The 20,633-nt window shown below is 39.7% G+C and overlaps 1 protein-coding gene across 1 annotated transcript; it reads right to left on the reverse strand.

The window, feature by feature from the left end:
* Positions 1-5,085: 5,085 nt before the first annotated feature.
* LOC115742902 (disease resistance protein L6-like) lies at positions 5,086-10,553 on the reverse strand. The gene is made up of 5 exons (XM_048284840.1): positions 9,984-10,553; positions 8,374-9,487; positions 7,987-8,211; positions 5,891-7,507; positions 5,086-5,352 (listed from the first exon to the last, which is right to left on the reverse strand). The coding sequence occupies exons 1-5, from the start codon at positions 10,475-10,477 to the stop codon at positions 5,086-5,088; spliced, it is 3,717 nt and encodes a 1,238-aa protein (XP_048140797.1). The 5' UTR covers positions 10,478-10,553.
* Positions 10,554-20,633: the final 10,080 nt, after the last annotated feature.

Consider the following 20,633-nt stretch of genomic DNA (forward strand, 5'->3'; position numbering starts at 1 on the left):
AATCGACAGAATTAGCTCTCAAAAGGTGGAATAAGAAACATTTTGGTATCTGCCAACAACGCCTTAAGGAATTGACGTTATCACTTGATGCCATTCAATGGGATAAACCTTCAGAATAGAATAGGAAGAAGGAAAAAGAAATCAAGCCGTCTATTAATGAGCAATGGGAGAGATTATAGCTGATTTGGAAGCAAAAATCGAGACAATCGTGTCTGCAGGAGGGTGATCGGAATACTAAATTCTTCCATCTCTCTACCAATATTAGAAGGCTAAAAACTTATGTCCTGGCAATTCAGGATGACGGAGGCCGATGGATTACGAGTATGGAAGAGGTTAAAAACTTCTTTTTATCCAAGTATACGGAGCTTTTCTCGGGACCATCAGTTGATCCACATCCTCTCATTAGGGAACTATTCCCTAAGGTCGTTTCTGAAGAAGAAAACTTAGATCTTTTGGCGAACAAACGGGGGATGAAATATATAGCGTCTTGAAGGAGATGGCCTCTCTTAAATCACCAGGCCCAGATGAATTCCATGCCATTTTCTACACGAAATGCTGGGAAGTGATGAAGGCCCAAGTTGCCCAGTTTGCACAACACTTCTTTAAAACAGGTGAGCTGCCCCAACTTTTCAATCATAATGGATACACCTTTAACCAATTCCGCCCGGTAAGTCTATGCAATGTGAGCTATAAACTTATTTCCAAGTTGTTGGCAAATAGACTGAAAGAGTTCCTCAGTCGTATTATCTCAACTCAGCAATCGGCTTTTGTTCCGGGTAGAAGCATACAAGAGAATTCTGCTATTGCATAGGAAATCTTACGCTCCATGAGGAAGAAAAGAAAGGGGAGGACTTTCATGGGAGTCAAGGTTGATATGTCAAAAGCTTATGATCAAGTTGATTGGAATATACTTGATGCAATGCTCTGTAGCCTGGGGTTCTCGGTCCATTTTTGCAAGCTCATTCAAAAATGCATTTCATCAGTTCATTATACTCTTCTCATCAATGGTAGACCCACGGGAAGTTTTAAACTTCAGAAGGGACTTCGACAAGGTGACCCTATCTCGCCGTATCTATTTGTGATTTATGCTGAACTTCTTTTTAGAATTCTACATAGAGCATAGGATTTGAAGATTATTGCAGGTTTAAGAGTAGGGCGAGAAAGTCCATCGTTAACTCACCTCATGTAATATGTATGCCGATGACTTGTTATTTGTCCAAGCCACTAAGCATCAAGTTAGAGCATTGAAGGAATGCATTGAGATTCATTGCTCGTGGTCAGATCAGAGTTTGAATCGTCAGAAGTCATCTGTCTTTTTCTCTAAAAATTCGTCTGTGGGGATGAAAATTTTTTGTATGGATGAGCTCCACAGGCGAAAGACCAATCCTGAAGCACTGTACCTTGGAAATCCCCTATTCCAACTAGGAAAAGTTAGGACAAAATATAAATTCCTTGAATAGAAGGTTGTTAACATACTTAGCACTTGGAAAAGGAAGACAATATCTTGGGCGGGTAGAGCAACATATATTCGATTGGTTGTTTAGAGCACACCGATATATGATATGCAATCTAGTCGGCTGCCACAAAGCACTTGTGACCGACTCGATGCCTCTACAAGAAAATTCTGGTGGAGTGTGCGAAAAGAGAAAAACATGTACTTTACACCTAGATGTTGGGATTATCTGTGTAGAAACAAAAAGTGTGGAGGAAAGTGTTTTCGGCAGAATAGGGATTTCAACAATGCTTTGCTACTAAAACTTGGTTGGGGAATGATCCAAGATGGAGGCAAGTTATGGATCACGAGGTCAAGGCATCAGCTTCTCCTTTGTGGAAGGCAATCATGCATACTAGAGAATACTAAAATTATGAACTTTGTATCAGATAGGGGATGGGAAGTCGATTGAGGTTGGAAATGACCCTTGGATTCTTAACATCTTATCTCATCTGCCTTCTTTTATTGATCCAGATCCTATTTCGAAGCAAAGAAAGATAGAAAGCTTCTTTACCCCGGGGACAGAAACCTGTGATCTTTTTAGTCTAAATCAGACCTTTTGCCCAAATTCAGTCCAAGCCATTCTTCAGATCCATGTGCTAAATTCCATTTGGGTGGACAAACCGATTTGGCATCCAACTACTGATGGAACATTTTCTGTCAAATCTGCTTACAAACTCATCAAGTCGCGAACAGAAAATAGCAACAACTTTGAGATTTGGAACAAAATATGGAAGGCTACAGTTCATGAGGGGCACAAATTGATGTCATGGAGGACATCAGCTAATGTCTTGCCATGTCAAGGTAACTTATTTCAATTGTTCCATATCCCAAACCCTTCCTGCCCGTTGTGTGGAGCCTCGAAGGAAAATTCGGTACATTTGTTCACAACATGCCCTCTGGGGCAAATTCTGTGGAGACAGGGCCCATGGGGTATTATCTTGTCTGCTTGGACCTTCAGGTCTCAAGAAGAGATGGTGAACCACTTTCTTAATCTAGGAAAAATAGCACAGAGAATGGGATTGGATTGCAAGCTATTCACCCTTTATGCAGCAATTGTTTGCACGAGAATGTGGCGATATAGGAATGCAATGTTACATTGTCAAACTATTCCAATTCCTTCCCAGGCGGCTCAGCTGGTCATACAAGATTGCGTGGAATATTCTAATATCTTTAGGAATGAGAAAAGAGTTGAATTAAGCGAGGAACCATATTCTATTGGGGTAAGGACAAACTCTTGGATTCCTCCGTCAAAGCAGAACATTATCGTCTGAGGGCTTTCGGAGCTTCTTGCGCGTTAATGGGTATTGAATGCAAGGGATGTGCTTTCACTTGGTCAAATAAAAGAGAAGGAGAAGACTTTGTTAAGAAGAAATTAGACAGGGTGCTGAGCAATGTGGAATGAAGAGTATCTTATCCAGAGGCAGTAGCCTATGCCTTCCCTGCGATCGGGTCTGACCACAGTCCACTTCTCTTATCTATTACACCAGAACAAGTAAAAAAGAACAGGGCATTCAGAGTGGAAGATTTTTGGTTTGAAGCTGATGATTTTGTTCAGGAAGTAAATGATACCTGGTTTTCTTCCACTAATCAAGAAGATGATATTTCAGGAAAACTTCGAGAAGTATCGGTTAAACTAAAAAGGTGGAGTAGAAAAAGATCCTCAAATTGCTCTTAGAGAATGGAAGATATAAAAAAGGAACTGCTAGAGATTACCAATGAATCTGGAATTCCTGCAGATAGAGCCAGAGAAAATCGACTGCAAGAGGAGATAGAATCTTTATGGAGACAAGAAGAAATATATTGGGGCATGCATTCAAGAATTAAGTGGATGAAGTGGGGAGACAAAAATACACATTTCTTCCATGCTACCACAATTCAGAGGAGACAACGTAACAGAATTTCAATGCTCAAAGAAGAAGATGGATCATGGATACGTAATGACAGTCTCTTACACCAAAGGACAACAGACTTCTTCAAGAGCCTATATCATTCAGTTGGACACAGAAATTTTCTTCAGGTGTTAGATATCATTCCTAGCATGTTACATGATGACATGAATGCTTGTTTAATAGCAGGGGTGTCTTTGGAAGAAGTCAAACAAGCTGTTTTCCAACTAAGCCCCCTTAGTGCCCCTGGTCCAAATGGTTTTAATGGGAAATTTTTTTCAATACCACTGGGAGACTACTCAATCGGAAGTATATCCAGTTGTGAAGAACTTTTTTACTACTGGTATCATGAACCCAGACTTAAACAAAACCCAAATAACCCTTGTGCCGAAAGTTCCCTACCCAGAATCCCTGGATCAATTCCGCCCCATTAGCTTATGCAATTTTGCTTACAAAATCATCTCCAAGGTTATGGCAAATAGACTTAAGCCTTGGCTGACGCACCTGATTGCCCAGGAGCAAAGTGCCTTTGTGAGTGGGAGGCTTATCCAGGGCAATATAATGATAGTGCAGGAAGTGTTTCATCAACTTAGAGTAAAGAAAACGAGGAGAAAACTTCAGGCGGTTTTGAAAATTGATATGAAAAAGGCTTATGACAGAATAGAATGGGATTTCTTGGAGGAATGTTTGAGAAAAATGGGTTTTAGTGAAATATGGATAACTTGGGTTATGCAATGCGTAACGTCAGTCTCTTTCAGTGTTAATTTTAATGGGAATCCTCTTTCCTTATTTCAAACCATCCAGAGGGCTTCGACAAGGTGATCCTTTGTCCCCTTATCTATTTAACTTGGTTGCAAATGTGTTATCCCTAATGATGAAGAAAGCAGGGGAAGATGGAAGTATCCAGGGTATAAAGATTAACTCCTTCTGTCCAACCCTTTCACATCTCCTATTCGCGGATGATTCCATCTTCTTTTTAGATGGGAGAATCCAAGAATGCCAATCTTTGTCTGAAGTACTACATCGGTATTGCTTTGCATCTGGACAGGAGATAAACCTAGACAAATCAGGAGTTTATTTCAGTTCAGGATGTCCACAGTCCTTAAGATCCAACATGGCCTCTGAACTGCAAGTCCCTGAACTTGAAAAAACAGGGAAATACCTTGGTATCCCTTCAGAATGGGGAGAGACTAAGAAAAGTATGTTTGCATGGATACTTGGAAGAGTTAACAAGAAACTGGAAGGTTGGAAAGAATCCCTAATATCTAAAGCAGGTAAGGAGATATTATTGAAAACAGTGGTGCAGGCTACGCCTCAATTCATAATCCTGTTTGAAGTGGCCCTTAATCAAACTATAAGATAAGTCTCAAAAAATATCTTGCTTCATGAAAATGAGTTTCGAAGGACAGAATCTCACTAACTGAGGGAACAACTTGAGAGAGAGAGAGAGAGACAAAGACAGAGGGGGAGAGCTTTTCCTCTCAAGTAATTAATTATTCTGCAAAAGAAACGAAGAATCAACAACAAAGCTAGTGAAAAATTGAAATTTCGTTCATTGATGCGACTGTACAAATTAGTTAATTTGATCAAGAAATCTAGCAAAACAGCAACAAATAGCTCCAGGTCGTAGACTTGAATCATCACATTCACAACCCAATTTCTAATGCAGACTTAAATCGAAAACCTCGCCGTATTCGTTCCACTTCAGTGTTTATACTCGACAACCAAATCACCCACTTTCTCAATCCAGAAAAGAAACACCAAAGCAGGGCAATCTTCAGAAAGGAATAAAAGAAAATCCCGCAATGAGGAATTACCGCCCAGAAGCTCCAATTTTCTTTTTGAACATAGCAGAGGCTTGCGAAAAGGGCCCAGAGATACATTGCAGCTAGAATTCCCAATTTTAGCAGTAACGACTTTCTCCACGGCTTTCTCCTCTGCTTCAATCAAAACTATCAATAAGTGATTCTCCTATATAGGGTAGAAGAAAATTGCTCCAAGAGAGCGTCCTCCACATACAAATTACAATGAGCAAATTGCCAAGTACCAATCTTTATCTCTAAAATAAATAGAACAAGAAAAAGATAGACATTATTTTAAGCAAGAACAAATCTTATGTAAAAAATTGCTGGATGCAGAGGTGCATGATAGATCGATATGAACATCACTCCTTAAATGAAAAGACCTATGACACATAAAAGGCACTTTTTTTACTAACAAAGAAGTCAACGATGTCATTTCTTATAGATTAATGGAGTTCTTACACTTACTTTGATACTAATTGACCCTGTCCCCTAATTTATCTAAAATTTTGGAACTTTCTTGTGGACAGAAAGGAAAGGAAAGGGGAAAAAGGAGTAGAAAACGAGAAATGAGATGGATTAAATGCATCTGTATCTGTCGACGACAGCTTGATTGGTCTGATCACACTAAGTAAGCTGAATTAACAAATCTCTTTACTCAATTGAATGCTGAATATGCGATGGAGAGAAAGTTCACTAATACTCACCTGGTGGTGCTTGTACGACTCGAGTATTCCCCGAAAGTCCTCCCTACAACCGGAGATGCTTATGTCGCAATGATTTGGCAATTTGGTGCTTGATACATTAATCAATCTTCCCAACGACTTGCATTCACTAATTGCCAACTCATCCAATAACTCTAGTTCGTCAAGGCCCTTGACAACCCGCAGCCGATCGCAGTGGTGGATGGATAAAGACTTGAGGTTTCTCAAGTTTGACAAATCACCGAGACTTTGCACATAATCACAAGCCGAAAGGATGAAGTATTCCAATGATTCCGACGTACCATCAATATGTATCTTGAGTATCTTAGGGCAAAACCCCAGCATAAAGCTTTGCAGCATAGTTAATGCTCTCAGTGGAAGGATTAGAGTCCTGTAACGAATAATCAATTCAATATTATCATACCCAGCTTCCTCCACATCAACTAGCTTTTCGAAGGACTGGCATCGTTGAATGTACAATGTACGAAGTGATTCCAACCGAGAAAATCGGATCTCAACTAGCCTTGAACAACCTCTCACATCGACAATTTGCAGCGTCCTCATGCTTGACAGCGTAATTCTCTCGAGGGACCCACAATTCACTACGCGCAACTCCGTTATATTTGGAAGTTGAAGCCCATCGAGTACAAATTCTTGCATTGGGGAATCAAAGAGCCCTAAACTTGACAAATTTCTCAGATTTTGAGTGAGCGACACAATAGAACTGTAATCATCAAGGTATAGCTCTTGTAGAGACAAGGGAAGCTCTGGAAAGGTTTGCAGGTCCAATCCAATCATATGAAGTTGGTTGAGCAGAGGAAGGGAAGCCAGCTCAGCAGGAGCACGCACATTTCTAAGTCTCAATCTCAATTTATTCAGTTTGGATAACTTCCCAATCCACCTTAATTCACCAGTACCGAGTCTATGTCCTCCTCCTCCACTATTATCTAGATCCAACTCAACCAAGTTAGTCAAGTTCACGAGATCTGGGACTACCCGAAGCGATACAGACCGCACTCGTAGATAGGTCAAACTTGCTGGGAGCGCCGGCAACTCTTGAATCTTGTCACATCCCCATAAGTCCAACATTTGGAGGCGTGGAAGCATGCTAAAGGTCGTTGGAACTTCACTAACACGAGTCCAACATAGTTTTAGGATTCTTAGAAAGGACAAACTTCCGATTTCATAAGGAAGCTTACCTTTTAGAGAGCGGCTAAAGACTACAAGCACTTCTAACTTCCGGAGCATTCCAACAGCACTAGGTAACTCCCATGAATTTGCTGAATCTAATCCATAATACTTACTTTCAAAGTGCACCTCACGTAATGATTTCAACTTCCATATGGAATCTGGGAGTTTCACAAAATAACAATCTTTTACAGAGAGGTGCTGCAGACTCACCAAGTCCCCAATTTCTTCCGGCAAATCTTTAAGATGAATGCTAGCACTAATACTTATGTAAATTAGACACTTCAACTTCCCAATAGAACTGTCAATTTTCCTCAAACTGGAACAATCTTTGAAAGTAAGCCTCTCCAAATTCGGGCATCCAGAGAAGTTTGGTGTTTCGATTAGTCTGTCACAACTTGTAAGAGAAACAACTTTCAATTTTCTGGCCATCTGTCAAAATGAATACAATACTCAATGCATGAACGTTCAAATATTACTATAGGAGAAAATGGTATAGGAAAAGGCATATTACACACCTTGATTAAGCTCTGTAATTTTGATTCATCTATCAAGCCGTTGTGCGAAAATTCAAAGATGACCGCATTCTTTAAGTGCATATTGGTTGGCTTAGACGTTGGAGGAGGATGACTCCAAGAAAACCATCTTACTTCGGTTAGACAATTCTCTAGGTTACCAATGAAGGTACCCACATTTCATTTGAGGTACCTTAATCGTTGGAATCTTTCAATCTCCTCATTTCTAATAATGGCCGTAAGATGATCCATTGCTTGAACGTCCCTCGTCATCTGCAAAACAAAGCAAGATATGAGTGGTACTCAGTATTCTATTTTAGAGGAAAAAGATTATAGATGAGAAAAGAAAAAAGAACATAAAAAAAATAGCGTCCTAGTGTTGCGTAGAGGATTTACCAATAAAAAAACTGTTAGTTTCCTCTTGAGGAGCTTCACCTCTTTTGTGGTCATTGTACCAGGGATTTGCTCGGTTGGACTATTCATTAGGTTATCAATGAAGGTTCCCTCATTTAATTTGAGGGACCTCTTTCGTTGAAGTCTTTCATTCTCCTCATTTCTAATAATGGCCGTAAGATGATCCTTGGATAGATTAAGATCCAATGCTTGAACGTCCCTCTTCGTCTGCAAAACAGAGCAAGATATAAGTGGTACTCAGTATTCTATTTTAGAGGAAAAAGATTAAAGATGAGAAAAGAAAAAATAAAATAAAAAAAATAGCGTCCTAGTGTTGCGTAGAGGATTTTCCAATAGAAAAACTATTAATTTCCCCTTGAGGAAGTTCACCTCCTTTGTGGTTATTGTATCGAGGATTTGCTCACGAGTCCATAACCTACTACGCTTTCCAGGAATTAGTGGATTCTCTTGACGAACAATTTCTCTCCCAAAATCTCTAAGTTGATCGTGCATCCAAAATCTATTGTCTTCTAACAGTTTTATCAAACACATATTGTTGAGGACAACAACTCCATCATCTCGGAGAAATCCACAATCTTCCCACATGTAAATTGCATTCATTTTATCCTCACCAATGAAAAAACACGCAATATCGAGGAAAATTTGTTGTTGCTCAAAACTTAAGGCATCATAGCTGATCCTCAACTTTGCAGAAACCTCATCATGTGGTGCCTTTCTTAAATCCTCCAATGTCTTTTTCCATTGTTCTTGTTTCTTCTTGTGGTAGAGGAGCGAACCAATTACTTCAAGAGCTAATGGAAGCCTCCCAAGATGAGATACAATTTCCCTGGAGAGATCACAATACTCATCCAAAGGAGAGTCTCTATCGAATGCATGCTTACTAAAAAGCTCAAGAGCATGATCACAACTCATCAATTCCATTTCGTACTTTAACATTTGATCCTCCTTCGCTCTGCGTATTTGCAAGACATTTTTATTTCTAGTTGTAATCAATATTCTGGATCCTGAATATAAAGTACTCTTTCCAATTAATTTCTCCACTTGTTCACTATTATCAACATCATCAAGTACGAGGAGAACTTTCTTATTGCGAAGTACTTCTTCAATCCTCTTCATTCCATAATCAATTTCGTTAATGCTCTTTGTTCCTGCAAAGTGGCTGATTTCGGATAATAACTTTTTTTGCAACTCAATTAAGTCAACATCTGTTGATGACTTTGATCGAACATCTTCAAGAAAACAACAACACTTTCCAAAATCAGAAGAGAGTTCATTGAAGACGACCTTGGCGAGAGTCGTTTTACCGATACCTCCCATCCCATGAATTTGAATGAATCGCACCCCACCGCAGTTGATGTCTACTAATTTGCTTACTGCTAATGCTTGGTCATCAATTCCAACTAAATATTCCGTCACATATCTATGTTTTGTCTTTAGCTTTTCCACGACTTCCACAACCACCAGATTGATCAATTCGCCATGGCTGCCACAATGCAAGACCAAATCAGCGGAGGAACAATGCGATGTCACAATTTTCTTTAGCTAGAGCTGCTGTTTATTCAAGCACTGGAAATACGGCACAATAATCGTATAGATAATGGAACAACAATAATCTAAAAGGATCTTCTAAGAGTCCATATTGGACATTTACATCAATGCATAACAATATAACATATTCTTTATGCACTTGGAAACTCGTGCGCCATGTAATGAGACCAAATAGGCTTTTTGATGTCGAAAGCTCCAAAACTAGCTATCAACTAGCAGACAACTAACGCAGAGATCAGGACTGTAACTTCACTATGCATTTCACATTGATAGCAAATGTGAATGGCATTTCATTATCCCATTCTTTTTCGTCCCACTGCCCACAATCTGATATTTATGTAGTATTATTATACTAGAAGTTCACCTCAATCATACTGGAATATTTACATCTATGATTGAGTGTTAAGGAAAATTAGGGAAGGTAAGCTTACCCGTTGTACTTCTTCACTTCCCATCCCTTGATCGCATCAACCTCTATGAGAGCTTTTCTCCACGCATCTACGTGTCTAGTGCTCACCTTCTTCTCAAGCTCCAAATTGAGTATGGCATCACGATACAATGGGGTTTTCAGCTTAACATCGTCAGGATCCACGTCGAAAAAAATAGGCAAGACCTTTTTATTACCTTCTGATTTAGAGGTGTTTGCCATGATGTGCGCGAGCTCGCGGAGGCACCATTGACTCGAAGCGTAGGTCTGAGAGAAGATGGGTATGTAGATCCTCGAGTCGTCGATCGCCTGCAGAAGAGATCCATCGATCCTTTCCCCAACACGGAGCTCTTCGTCGTCTTGGAAGACATGGATTCCAGCATCGGTCAAACTATGGTAGAGGACATCGGTGAACCCAGTGCGAGTGTCGGGTCCTCTAAAACTCAAGAACACTTGGTACTCGCTTCCCGTTGATGTACCTGCATCTGAGCTCGTCATAGCATTAGTTTGGTAAGCTTAACAGATCGCTCTCTCTCTCTCTCTCTCTCTCTGTGCCAATGTTCTTAACAGAGAAAGAGGCACGTTGCGAGGAAACAATGGAGAAGATATAGGAAAACCAACCAAATGATATGGGTCATATGAGAAGTGGTTGAAACAGAACGTCAAACATCTCTCTCTCTTTCTCTGTGAGAGATCTAGATCTAAGAAAGTTTACAAAAGACTTATTTATGACATAGTTGCAGGCCCCATGTGAATTCTCTCTCGCTCTCTCTCTGTCTACCCTCTTCTTCACCATTCCCAGTTGCAGGCGCCATGTACAGAGGACCGAAAGAACGGAGATTATAGCATGAAATGCGTGGAAGCCAGGGAATCAAATTTATTTATTCCTCTCTCTATCTCTCACCCCAATGTTTTTTAACAGAGAAAGAGGCCGCGTCTACACGTCATGAGGAAATAATCAAGCAGAGAATCGGAAAACCTGAAATGCCGTGGGTCAATGAGAAAATGGTTAAAAAATAATTAGTATGTTGCAAACTCTATAAGCTTGGTAACCTAAAAAAAATAATCATGATTTCACTAATGTTCAATTGGTTATTCAATATTCAGGAACCGTTTCTTTTATTTGCTGATGCCTGCATTCCATGAACTTCTTCCAAGTGTCTTGAATGTACCAACTGAGGTCGCCCCATTTCTTTGAAAGTGTAGCAGTGTGGTTCTTAATTCACATACACTTTACTGAATTTACTAATGCTTAGACGATTGTTAATGATGATGAGAAAACCTCCTCTAATATATTTTGATATTGAAAAAACTGTCCTTGGTCAAAATGAAATTGGTAAATATTTTAATGTATTTCATTTCGGGCGATACATGTGAATGAAGAAGCTTATACTGATTTTAGTTGGTGTTCCAAAGTATCATGTATTTGTTTTTGAAGAAGTAGAATGATGTTATCCAGAATAAGTAAAGTGTCACTTTAGTAGATCCAACTACACCTTTGAATAAAGGCATATGTGTGAGCATCAACAGGGACTTTATTTAGCTCAAATTCAGTGTTCTTTCTATTTAGTTTTTGGAGGCTGATCTTTTTTCTGAAAGCTTTTCAGTAACTGCAACATGTTAAGTCTCAAAAATTGCTTTTATTTGAAGACCCATCATATGATGCATGCCATATGCGGCTGGAGAATACTTTTGGAGGGACTTTATAGTCTTCGATTTACAAGATAATTCTCCAATAGGTAGTAGAATATCTTTGTTGGAGATTGTCTTTCTAGAGACAAGTAGACTTCCATAAATGAAGAACTTTACTTATGAAATCAAAGATTTAGTTGTATGGGCAATTGGATTGGAGGCGTTCAGATTCAGCACTCAACGGTCACCAAATCTTCTTGATACAGTCTCATTTAACAAGACTGAAGAAGTCCAACCAAAGGGTGATCCGTCGAAGACTTATCCAATGGCTAGTTTGGAGGTGAGAGAGTATAAAAGGAAATAAACGGTGCTGCTACGAGTGCACAATTAGAATCAATAATTCCAAAGTGCAAGATTGCTTCACATACTACATACTTGTCTTCATGAGTTTTATACAACAATTGTCACGAACCGAATCCTGCGAGCCGTCGACATCCCACCCGGCCACGACCGTGTACAGTTCTCCAGGATTCAAAGGCCAACAAATACAACACTTGTGGAAGCAGAAACAATTCCCCATATAGAAACCAATTAACATCACGATGAGTTGGGACGGTAAAACAAACTTATGTACATATATACACAAATGTTACAACCTTCAAACCTAGGGCTTCAGAAGCCGACCAACTATAACAAAAGATTACGTGGTCGAAGCCCGCTATGCTTCCAAAAGAAAATACTCTACAAAAGCTCAAGAGGCCAACTACCCTAGGCCTCGTCCTCGCTATCCGGTACTATATCATCTCTTGCCTCCAACTCATCCTCGTCAAGCTCAAGTGGCTGTTCCGCATCCGATGGCTCTACAACCTCCCCATCTTCTCCTGGTACCATGACCTCGAGGAATACCGAATCTCCTGGGCGGATCATCCATTGTTGAGGCAGAGTGTCTGAAAAATGAGAGCCCACGACGGGGTGAGATAACATCTTAGTAAGAAAGCCCCTAACCCTAGGTTAGGGCTCTAGTGCCTCCAGACACGTCTTAGACGAGCAATTTCCAACAAATCATCCGACAATAAAAAATTCCACAAATAATTTCCCGAATATTCCATTCTTTCTCCAAAAATTCCCACACCTTCTCAAATATTCTATATTACTTCCGTTTCGGCATTCCATGCCTCGGTCTGACAATACAATATCCCACGTGCTTCGGGGCCCGCGTTTAATGCATTAGACCACACCTTCTCAAATATTCTATGTTACTCCCGTTTCGGTGTTCCACGCCTCATTCTGACAATAAAATGTTCCACCTGCTCCGAGGCCCGCGTTTAATGCATCAGGCCATAATATAAATATCCACGTTACTCCACCGACATCATACCAGTTCATAACATTGAGCATCGGACCTTTATAGAACACGGCTCTATATATATGCCAATGTCTCAGACACAAAGGAATATGACCCATAAATCTCGGTCTTGGACACATAGGAACACGACCGGATTAAGTCTCGGACAATTAGTCGAACACGACTTACTTTGGTCTCGGACGACTTAATTGAACATGACTTTCGTACCTTCTCGGTCTCGGACAATCAGACGAATACGGCTCACTTTGGCCTCAGACGACTTGATTGAATACGACCCTCATAATTTCTGAGAATGGACGGACCCGCGTAATAACGCATCGAGTCACTGTAACCTGCGTAATAACGCATCAGGTTAAAATATCTCTCGTTTAACGCATCAAGATAATATAATCAGCACAACCCCGCGTTTAACGCATCGGGGTAAAATAATAATAACCGAGCCCGCGTCATAACGCCTCAAGCAAAATATGGTCTTATAAAATACGAACCCCGGGTCATAACGCCTCGGGGTAAAATTCCACATTTCCTCTCAATTTATTCCACATAAGACCATACACCACAATGATTCCTCGATCGCTCGTCCGATACCACTCGATCACTTAAATACTTCCGATCGTTCAATCTTCGCCATGTGATCTTGCTAAATTCCCTGATTAGCGGATCGAGACCATTCTGTCTCACCAATTCCCTCGGACGACGGATCGCTCGTCCGATACTACTCGATCACTTAAATACTTCCGATCGTTCAATCTTCGCCATGTGATTATTGACACCTAAATTTTGACTAATCTATTTTTTGCATAAAAATTAGAACTAATTTTAGTTTTAAAGAAAAATCATCTCACATATTTATTTTTAGCTTACATTGCATTGGCATATAAGTGGGCAAGCAGAACACTTAATTTAGCATGCGTCTAGACTAGGCACGGGGTGGAAAAATGCACCGAGAGGATTTGGGCTTCAGGGACTGTATTGCAAATACTTGAAATTTCAGGGACCGTATTGCAAATACTTGGAACTTCAGGGATTGTATTGCAAATACCAAAAGAAAATGGAGAAAGGAAGATGGTGAAGAGAAGATAATATGAAGAAGAGAAGATGAAAATGGAAGGTGAGGAAATGAAGATGAAGAAGAGAAGATGAAAATGGAAGGTAAGGAAATGAAGATGAAGAATGAAGGATGAAGAACTTTGCCTATAAAAGAAGAAGAGTTCTTGAAGAGAGGGGAGGTTTTTTGTGGAAGAGAATTGAGAGAGTTTTTGGAGGAGAAAAGAATTGAGAGAATCCTTGAGAAAAACCAGAAGAAAAAATTTGAGAGTGAAGAAAAGAGCTTTAGTTGAGCATCATCTTCGACGAGTCCCGACACATACTTCGCCTCTTGCCACCCAACAACGCCACTACTTGCCATTTTCGACGACAGCCACGTTCTTCCAGCTCCGAGATCTTGAAGGAAACTATAACGTGTACGTGAGTAAGATTTTGTGTAATAGAAGGTAATCTTCTCCATCTCGATCTACAAAGATGTAATCGTTTGGTTTGAACATTTGTTTGTTTATTTTAGATATGCCACGTGTTCCAAAGTTTAGCATTATCACATATTAATTTATTTTTGTGAATAATCATGACTGGCTGCATTTTCTTTCTTTCTAAATCATCCATGGTATATATCGCATAAAGTTCAATGTCTTACATCCTAAAAAAAAAAGGGAAAAAAAACCAAAAAAGCTGTACTTTTGAGTTTCAAGTAAAATCCATCAAAATTGCCGAATCGGACATTTTTCATGAAAATTGTACCAAAAGGGCGTTAGAGTAATCTAGCGTAACCAAATCCTCGGATTCAAAATCTCTAGTTCGTAGAAATAAGATAGTTTTCTCCTGCTATTTTATTTAGGTTTCTAATCGACCCACCGAAAATGATTAGTGGCGACTCCAAATTCAAATTACATTGCATGTTAATTATTCGAACCTTAAGTTGCGATTTGGTATGGACTTGGGAGAGTCCGAGTTAGGTTAGTTAATTAATTAACCTGATAATCCATTAGCCTGGCATTTAACTTGTTTATTTTTTAGGTCGCGACAGTGATCTTGCTAAATTCCCTGATTAGCGGATCGAGACCATCCGGTCTCACCAATTCCCTCGGACGATAGATCGAAACCACACGATCTTCTCAATTTTTCTCCAACAAAAGATCGGGACCACACGATCTTTCTAATTGTCCTCAATTGCCCAATCGAGACAACTCTATTAAATCGTAATCGGCGGATACTCGATCGGAACCACGTGATTCACTCACGTTAGAAAATTAATAAATCGGGACCACCCGATTAATTCATGCTAATCCATAGATTAATCTAGACCATCCGATCAATTTATGTTACCGCAGAATTCAATTTACGCCATACGATCATATTTATGCTAACGTAGCAATAAATAAATAACGTACGATTAAAATTATACTAACGTGCAATTAATATGCACCATACAATTTAATTATACCAACGTGGGAATTTATTGAGGCCGAACAATTTAAATATTCTAACGTACAATTAATACTACTATAGTACTAAACTATAATAATACCATACTCAATTAATTCCATGGCATAACAACATATTGTCACATAAAAGTAATTATAGTTAAAATATAATCTAACCATGGTTTAAAAATTAACTGGAGTTAATAACTAACCTAACCATGGTTAAAGTAATTGCATAAAGTAACTAGAGTTAGCAAAAGTAACCATGGTCCAACTTTAACTATGCAAATATCCTCTTGAATTCACTATTCACTTCAAGAACATGATTTCTCTCTCCTCAAAACTTCATTCTCGGCCAAGGCATAAAAATAGCCAAAAACAACCAATTTTTCACCAAAATCTACCAAATCTCAAGTCCATTAGCACCCTAAGTACCTAATATAAGGTTAGGGACCAACTTACAACAATTTTTGCAAGTTTTCCGACGAGAAACGGGCGAAGAAATCTTGGTTCCAACCGGCGGCTCCGGCGACTCCCTTGCTCGGCTAAAATTTCACAAAACTCCGGCGGTTTAAGGTGGTTCGGGTGGTAGTCGAGCTCCGGCGATTCAAGGCTAAACCGATGGAAGCTTATAGAATTTTCGGTGAGGGAGGGCAACAATGGAGGTTTCGGCCAAGAGACAGAGAAGTGAGGTAGAGAGAGAATGTTGTCTTGAAAATTTGGAGAAGAAGACCAACATTTAATAATAAAGGGTAGGATAATATTTTGGGAGAGATATTTTGGTGTCTTGAATGCAAGAGGGGCAAAATGGTCATTTCTCACCAAGGAATAGTCAACATTTTCGGTCAAAGGGATTATTTGACCAAAATGCCCTTGAGCCAAAGTGAAAACTTGGATATTTTTCAAGAGTAAATGGGTCTTTTCCTATCTCCGGTCCAAATTTTATTTTTCCCGAACCCTTTGGGGCGAACCGTGAAGAAATTATACACTGGATGAGGAAACGTCCAAAATTTAATTATTGGAACCCCCGAAGGTCCGACGTCAAATTCTGAAGCTCGATTCGCGATTAATCTCGATCAATTGAAATTTCAGCGTATCTCAAACTAACAGGCGGCTTTTAAGAGTTACGCGTATCGACTCGTGATTAATATCACGTTTGAGAATTTCTTGAGCCATGGCGACTTTGGTCGTCATTCAATTGCGAGGGTCAATCACTAGTTTCGATGGACACGATCATTAGAAAATAATTTAGGGACGTTCGGAACCCATACGAGGTCAAACGGAATCACCCGTGATCCAAGCGTAGGGTATTATCCAAATCGTTCCTTAATCATTCTAAGATCGGCCTATATTGGTCCGGAATATTCCCTCGACAATTTTCATGGCCAAAGAGTCAATCCAGGATCAAGTTCTTAAGTCTACGTACTTGATTTTCTTAGCTAGCCATTCCCATTTGATTAGTCTGCTCGAGAGGGATCAACTCCGAGTGAGATTAGACTCAATGAGATATTTCATTCATTCATAACTTCAAAAGTGGGTCGGAATTCAAGATGTCACAACAATCATTGACAGGCTTTGTAAGGGTAGTTGAGATTAGATAGTGTGATCTATCTAGAAGAGCATCATCACTTCTTGTGAACTCTCATTCATTCATCTAGTGAAATTTAGTCTATCGACTGTCAGCATGGGAAAGTGGACGTAAACTTGATCTAAGTTGAACCACTATAATCATCATGTGTAATTTTCTCTATCCCCAAACTCTTCTTGCTGCGTTTGATGGAATATTAAATACAAGTGTTCAGAATCATAAACTGCATGCATTCATATTCAGATTTTGTGTGACATTTGACTTGATTCTTTTAATTCTGCAATTTCTAGTCAAATTCGCTTAAAATTACCTATTCAGCCCTAGGTGATATTGCTAGACATGACAGGTGAACTATTTTCAATGTGTAAATAGTTGTTTATCGATTTTGTACTTTACGCTACATTGATGTAGAGGAGTGCAGCCTTAAGATCGCTTGGAGTGGTGAACTAGTCAAGATGCACGGAAATTGGCCAAAACACTATCTAATCCCTAAATTGCAAAGAAAAATTAAATAAACGTGAATAAAAGAAGTAAATTCAGAGTTACTACAAGAATAAGGCTTGTTTCTTGCCTTTTTCTTGCCAGAATGGCCTTCCTCACTTGCATGTAGTCGACTGGCTTCATGTGCAGAAGCCAAGGAATTAAATGGTTACTTTCTCTCTACCCTCTTCACCATTCCGATTTATCCATCTTATATAATTATAGTTATATCGACTGTCATGCATCCAGTTGCTGGCCCCATGTGCAATCGACCGGTAATTTTGCCATGCCATGCGCCTAAGCGGGGATTGAACTTTCTTAATCATATTTTCTTTTTGGAAAATTTGTTAAAAAAATCTTAAACCTATCCTACGCGACCAATTCAGTCTTAAACTTTTCAAATGTTTCAGTTAAGTCATAAATATTTTTGACAATTTGCTAATTCAGTTTTATAGTCCTAAACATTTTGATGATTTTTCCAGTTAGTACCGAATATTTTAACGAATTTAGTCATTCTGGCAATTAGCTAATGTGACGGTCTAGTTAGGGTTTGCCATCCAATGTGGCACGGCATATATTGACGTGAATTATTTTTATACATATTTTTAATTTTACTATTTTTCATTTCTTTTTTCTTTTCTGTTCTTTCTCTTTTTCTTTCCTTCTACCTCTAGCCGATCGTCGGGCCTCGGCGATGGCTGGCAACCGGCCATTGGCAAGGCTCAACCTCACCGGGCTAGTGAATTCGCCTCACTAGTGGCCTCACAAGCCTCGGGCGAGGTTGACCTCGCCTTGTGATGACAAGGAGTAAATTGGCAAAATTTCAAAAGGTTTGGGGCTAAATTAACACAATGAAAAGTTCAGGACCAAATTGGCAAATTGTCAAAAGATTTGAGACTGAATTGGCACAATTAAAAAGTTTAAGACTGAATTAGCCATCATACAATACGTTTATGGCTTTTTGGACAATTATCCCTTGTAATATGTTGAACTTATTATTGGAGTTTCTGCTATTTACACCAAAATTTCGACAACAAAGAAGATCTTTTGGCATGTCATGAACATTAAGGATTGAATCTGGCAATAACGCCACAATTTAACTCCTTTAGAAAAATATCAAGGATGCCATGGTCTTGCAATCTCATCCTTTACTGCATTCATCTACATTTAGAAATTAGGGACGTTCTTGTTTAAAAGTGGCATATGCTGTATCGCGCATAAACTTAAAAATTATGTGCGACTCTACCCGAAACACACGACACAAGGAAAGGGAATGGGGGATATCGTCACTTAATGGAATGAAGGGCTGGCGATTTAAGAAAGGGAGGAGTTGGTTTTTGCATTGGTATTGATCACTCAAATGGGCAAGTAAGTATGCCCTCCTTTGCATTTTCGAGTGTTTCTGTATTCTCTCGCTTTGCTTTCAGCCAACTTGGTGCTGAATTGATGGCGAGCCTCCTCTGACGTCTTTGAGAGAGGGGCCTCTCCGGTTCCACTGCCAAATAATCGGCCATCTTAACCGGCAATCAACATCACAATCTGCTGAAGCTCCGGCATTGAAAAGACACTCTCCCCTGCCTTCTCCTCTGCTTTAATTCCCATTTGAAATGGCTTCTTAATCAGAGGGGAAGAAACAGGGGAGGACGCAGTGCAGCAAACTGTTGAAGCTCAGCCATTGGAACCACACTCTCCCCAGCCTTCTCCTCTGCTCCAATTCCTGTTCCTCCTGTTCGATGTGGCCTTTTAATCAAACTGTAATAATCTTAAATAAGTATTGGAGGTGCTTTTGGAAATAGGAACACACCTCCTACTTGGCCAACCCCAACCACGTCACAATTCCATCAGGACCCCCAATTTCGGATATCAACCTTTTTTGCAACTCAAGTTGGCCACCAGTTCTTGATGACTTCGCTTGAACATCTTCAAGGAAGCAACAAGATTTTCCAAAATAAGAAGAGAGCTTGTTGAAGACAATCTTGGCGAGAGTCGTTTTACCCATACCCCCCATGCCAAGAATTTTGATGAGTTGCACACGATTAGAGTCAACGTCTAACAAATTTCCTAAGAAGAGGGTATATCAGGAAGATCATGCATCTTCTGAAAATATCGACCCTCAGTATGTCCATTTTACTTGTAGAAGTTACAATAAAAACGTAAACCTCGCTGAGAAGAGGCATGCTGGGAGCCACGCACAAAACCACACTTAGAACTACGTTGAGAATAGCCAGATTGAAAACCACGTTGAGAGGAGGTAGACTGGAAACCACGGTGAGAGGAGCCAGATTGGAAATCAGGCTGTGGGGTGGCCAGTACTACGGAGGGATCTAGAGATGGAGGAGCACCAAGAATTCCTCGTCTGGTTTCCTCAGCCTGAAGTTCTTTGACTGCATCAGAAAGGGATGGTTTAGGATAACGATAGAGAATCTAACTTCGCCCTGAAAATCTGGTGAGAGTTGCATCAAGAATTAGTACAAACGATTCTTGTTTTGATCTTCAAGTTTAAATGCAGCACAAGTAATGCAACCAATACACGTGGGTCATGCTAGACGAGCTAGTACATCAAGTTGGGACCAAAGAGATGTCATATAATTATAAAATTCAAGAAGTGATCGTGTATCTTGAGTGGCACGACAAAGTTCTTGCATAAGCTGATAAACACGAACAGAATCTGTTTGCATAAACATCTCAACAATTTGATCCAATAACTGTTTTACACCAATAATTTGAGTAAATTGGGGGTGAAGATCGGGGCTAATAGAACCAAATAATTTTCCAACGCTTTCCGATCAACAACATGCCAAGCCCTAATTTCAGATTCACTTCATGTAATCTGATTAGTACTAGGTTTAGGATCAGCAGTATCGAACAAAGATGTAGGACAAGAACTAATACCATCAACATGCTCATATAAATCACGATAAACAAGAGCAGCCATCACCGAGGGTTTCCAAATAACATAATTAGAGCCATCCAACTTAACATCAATGCGATCAATCCGATCAATATCAGCCATTGATTTTGAGATCAATAAATCAAAGTCGAAGCAAATATATATGAGTGAAGAAGATAGAACCCGAGGTCGATCGTGAGAACAAGGCGAAAGATGAAGAA

Source organism: Rhodamnia argentea, chromosome 9 (genome assembly GCF_020921035.1).
Source record: "Rhodamnia argentea isolate NSW1041297 chromosome 9, ASM2092103v1, whole genome shotgun sequence".
Taxonomy (NCBI): Eukaryota; Viridiplantae; Streptophyta; class Magnoliopsida; order Myrtales; family Myrtaceae; genus Rhodamnia; species Rhodamnia argentea.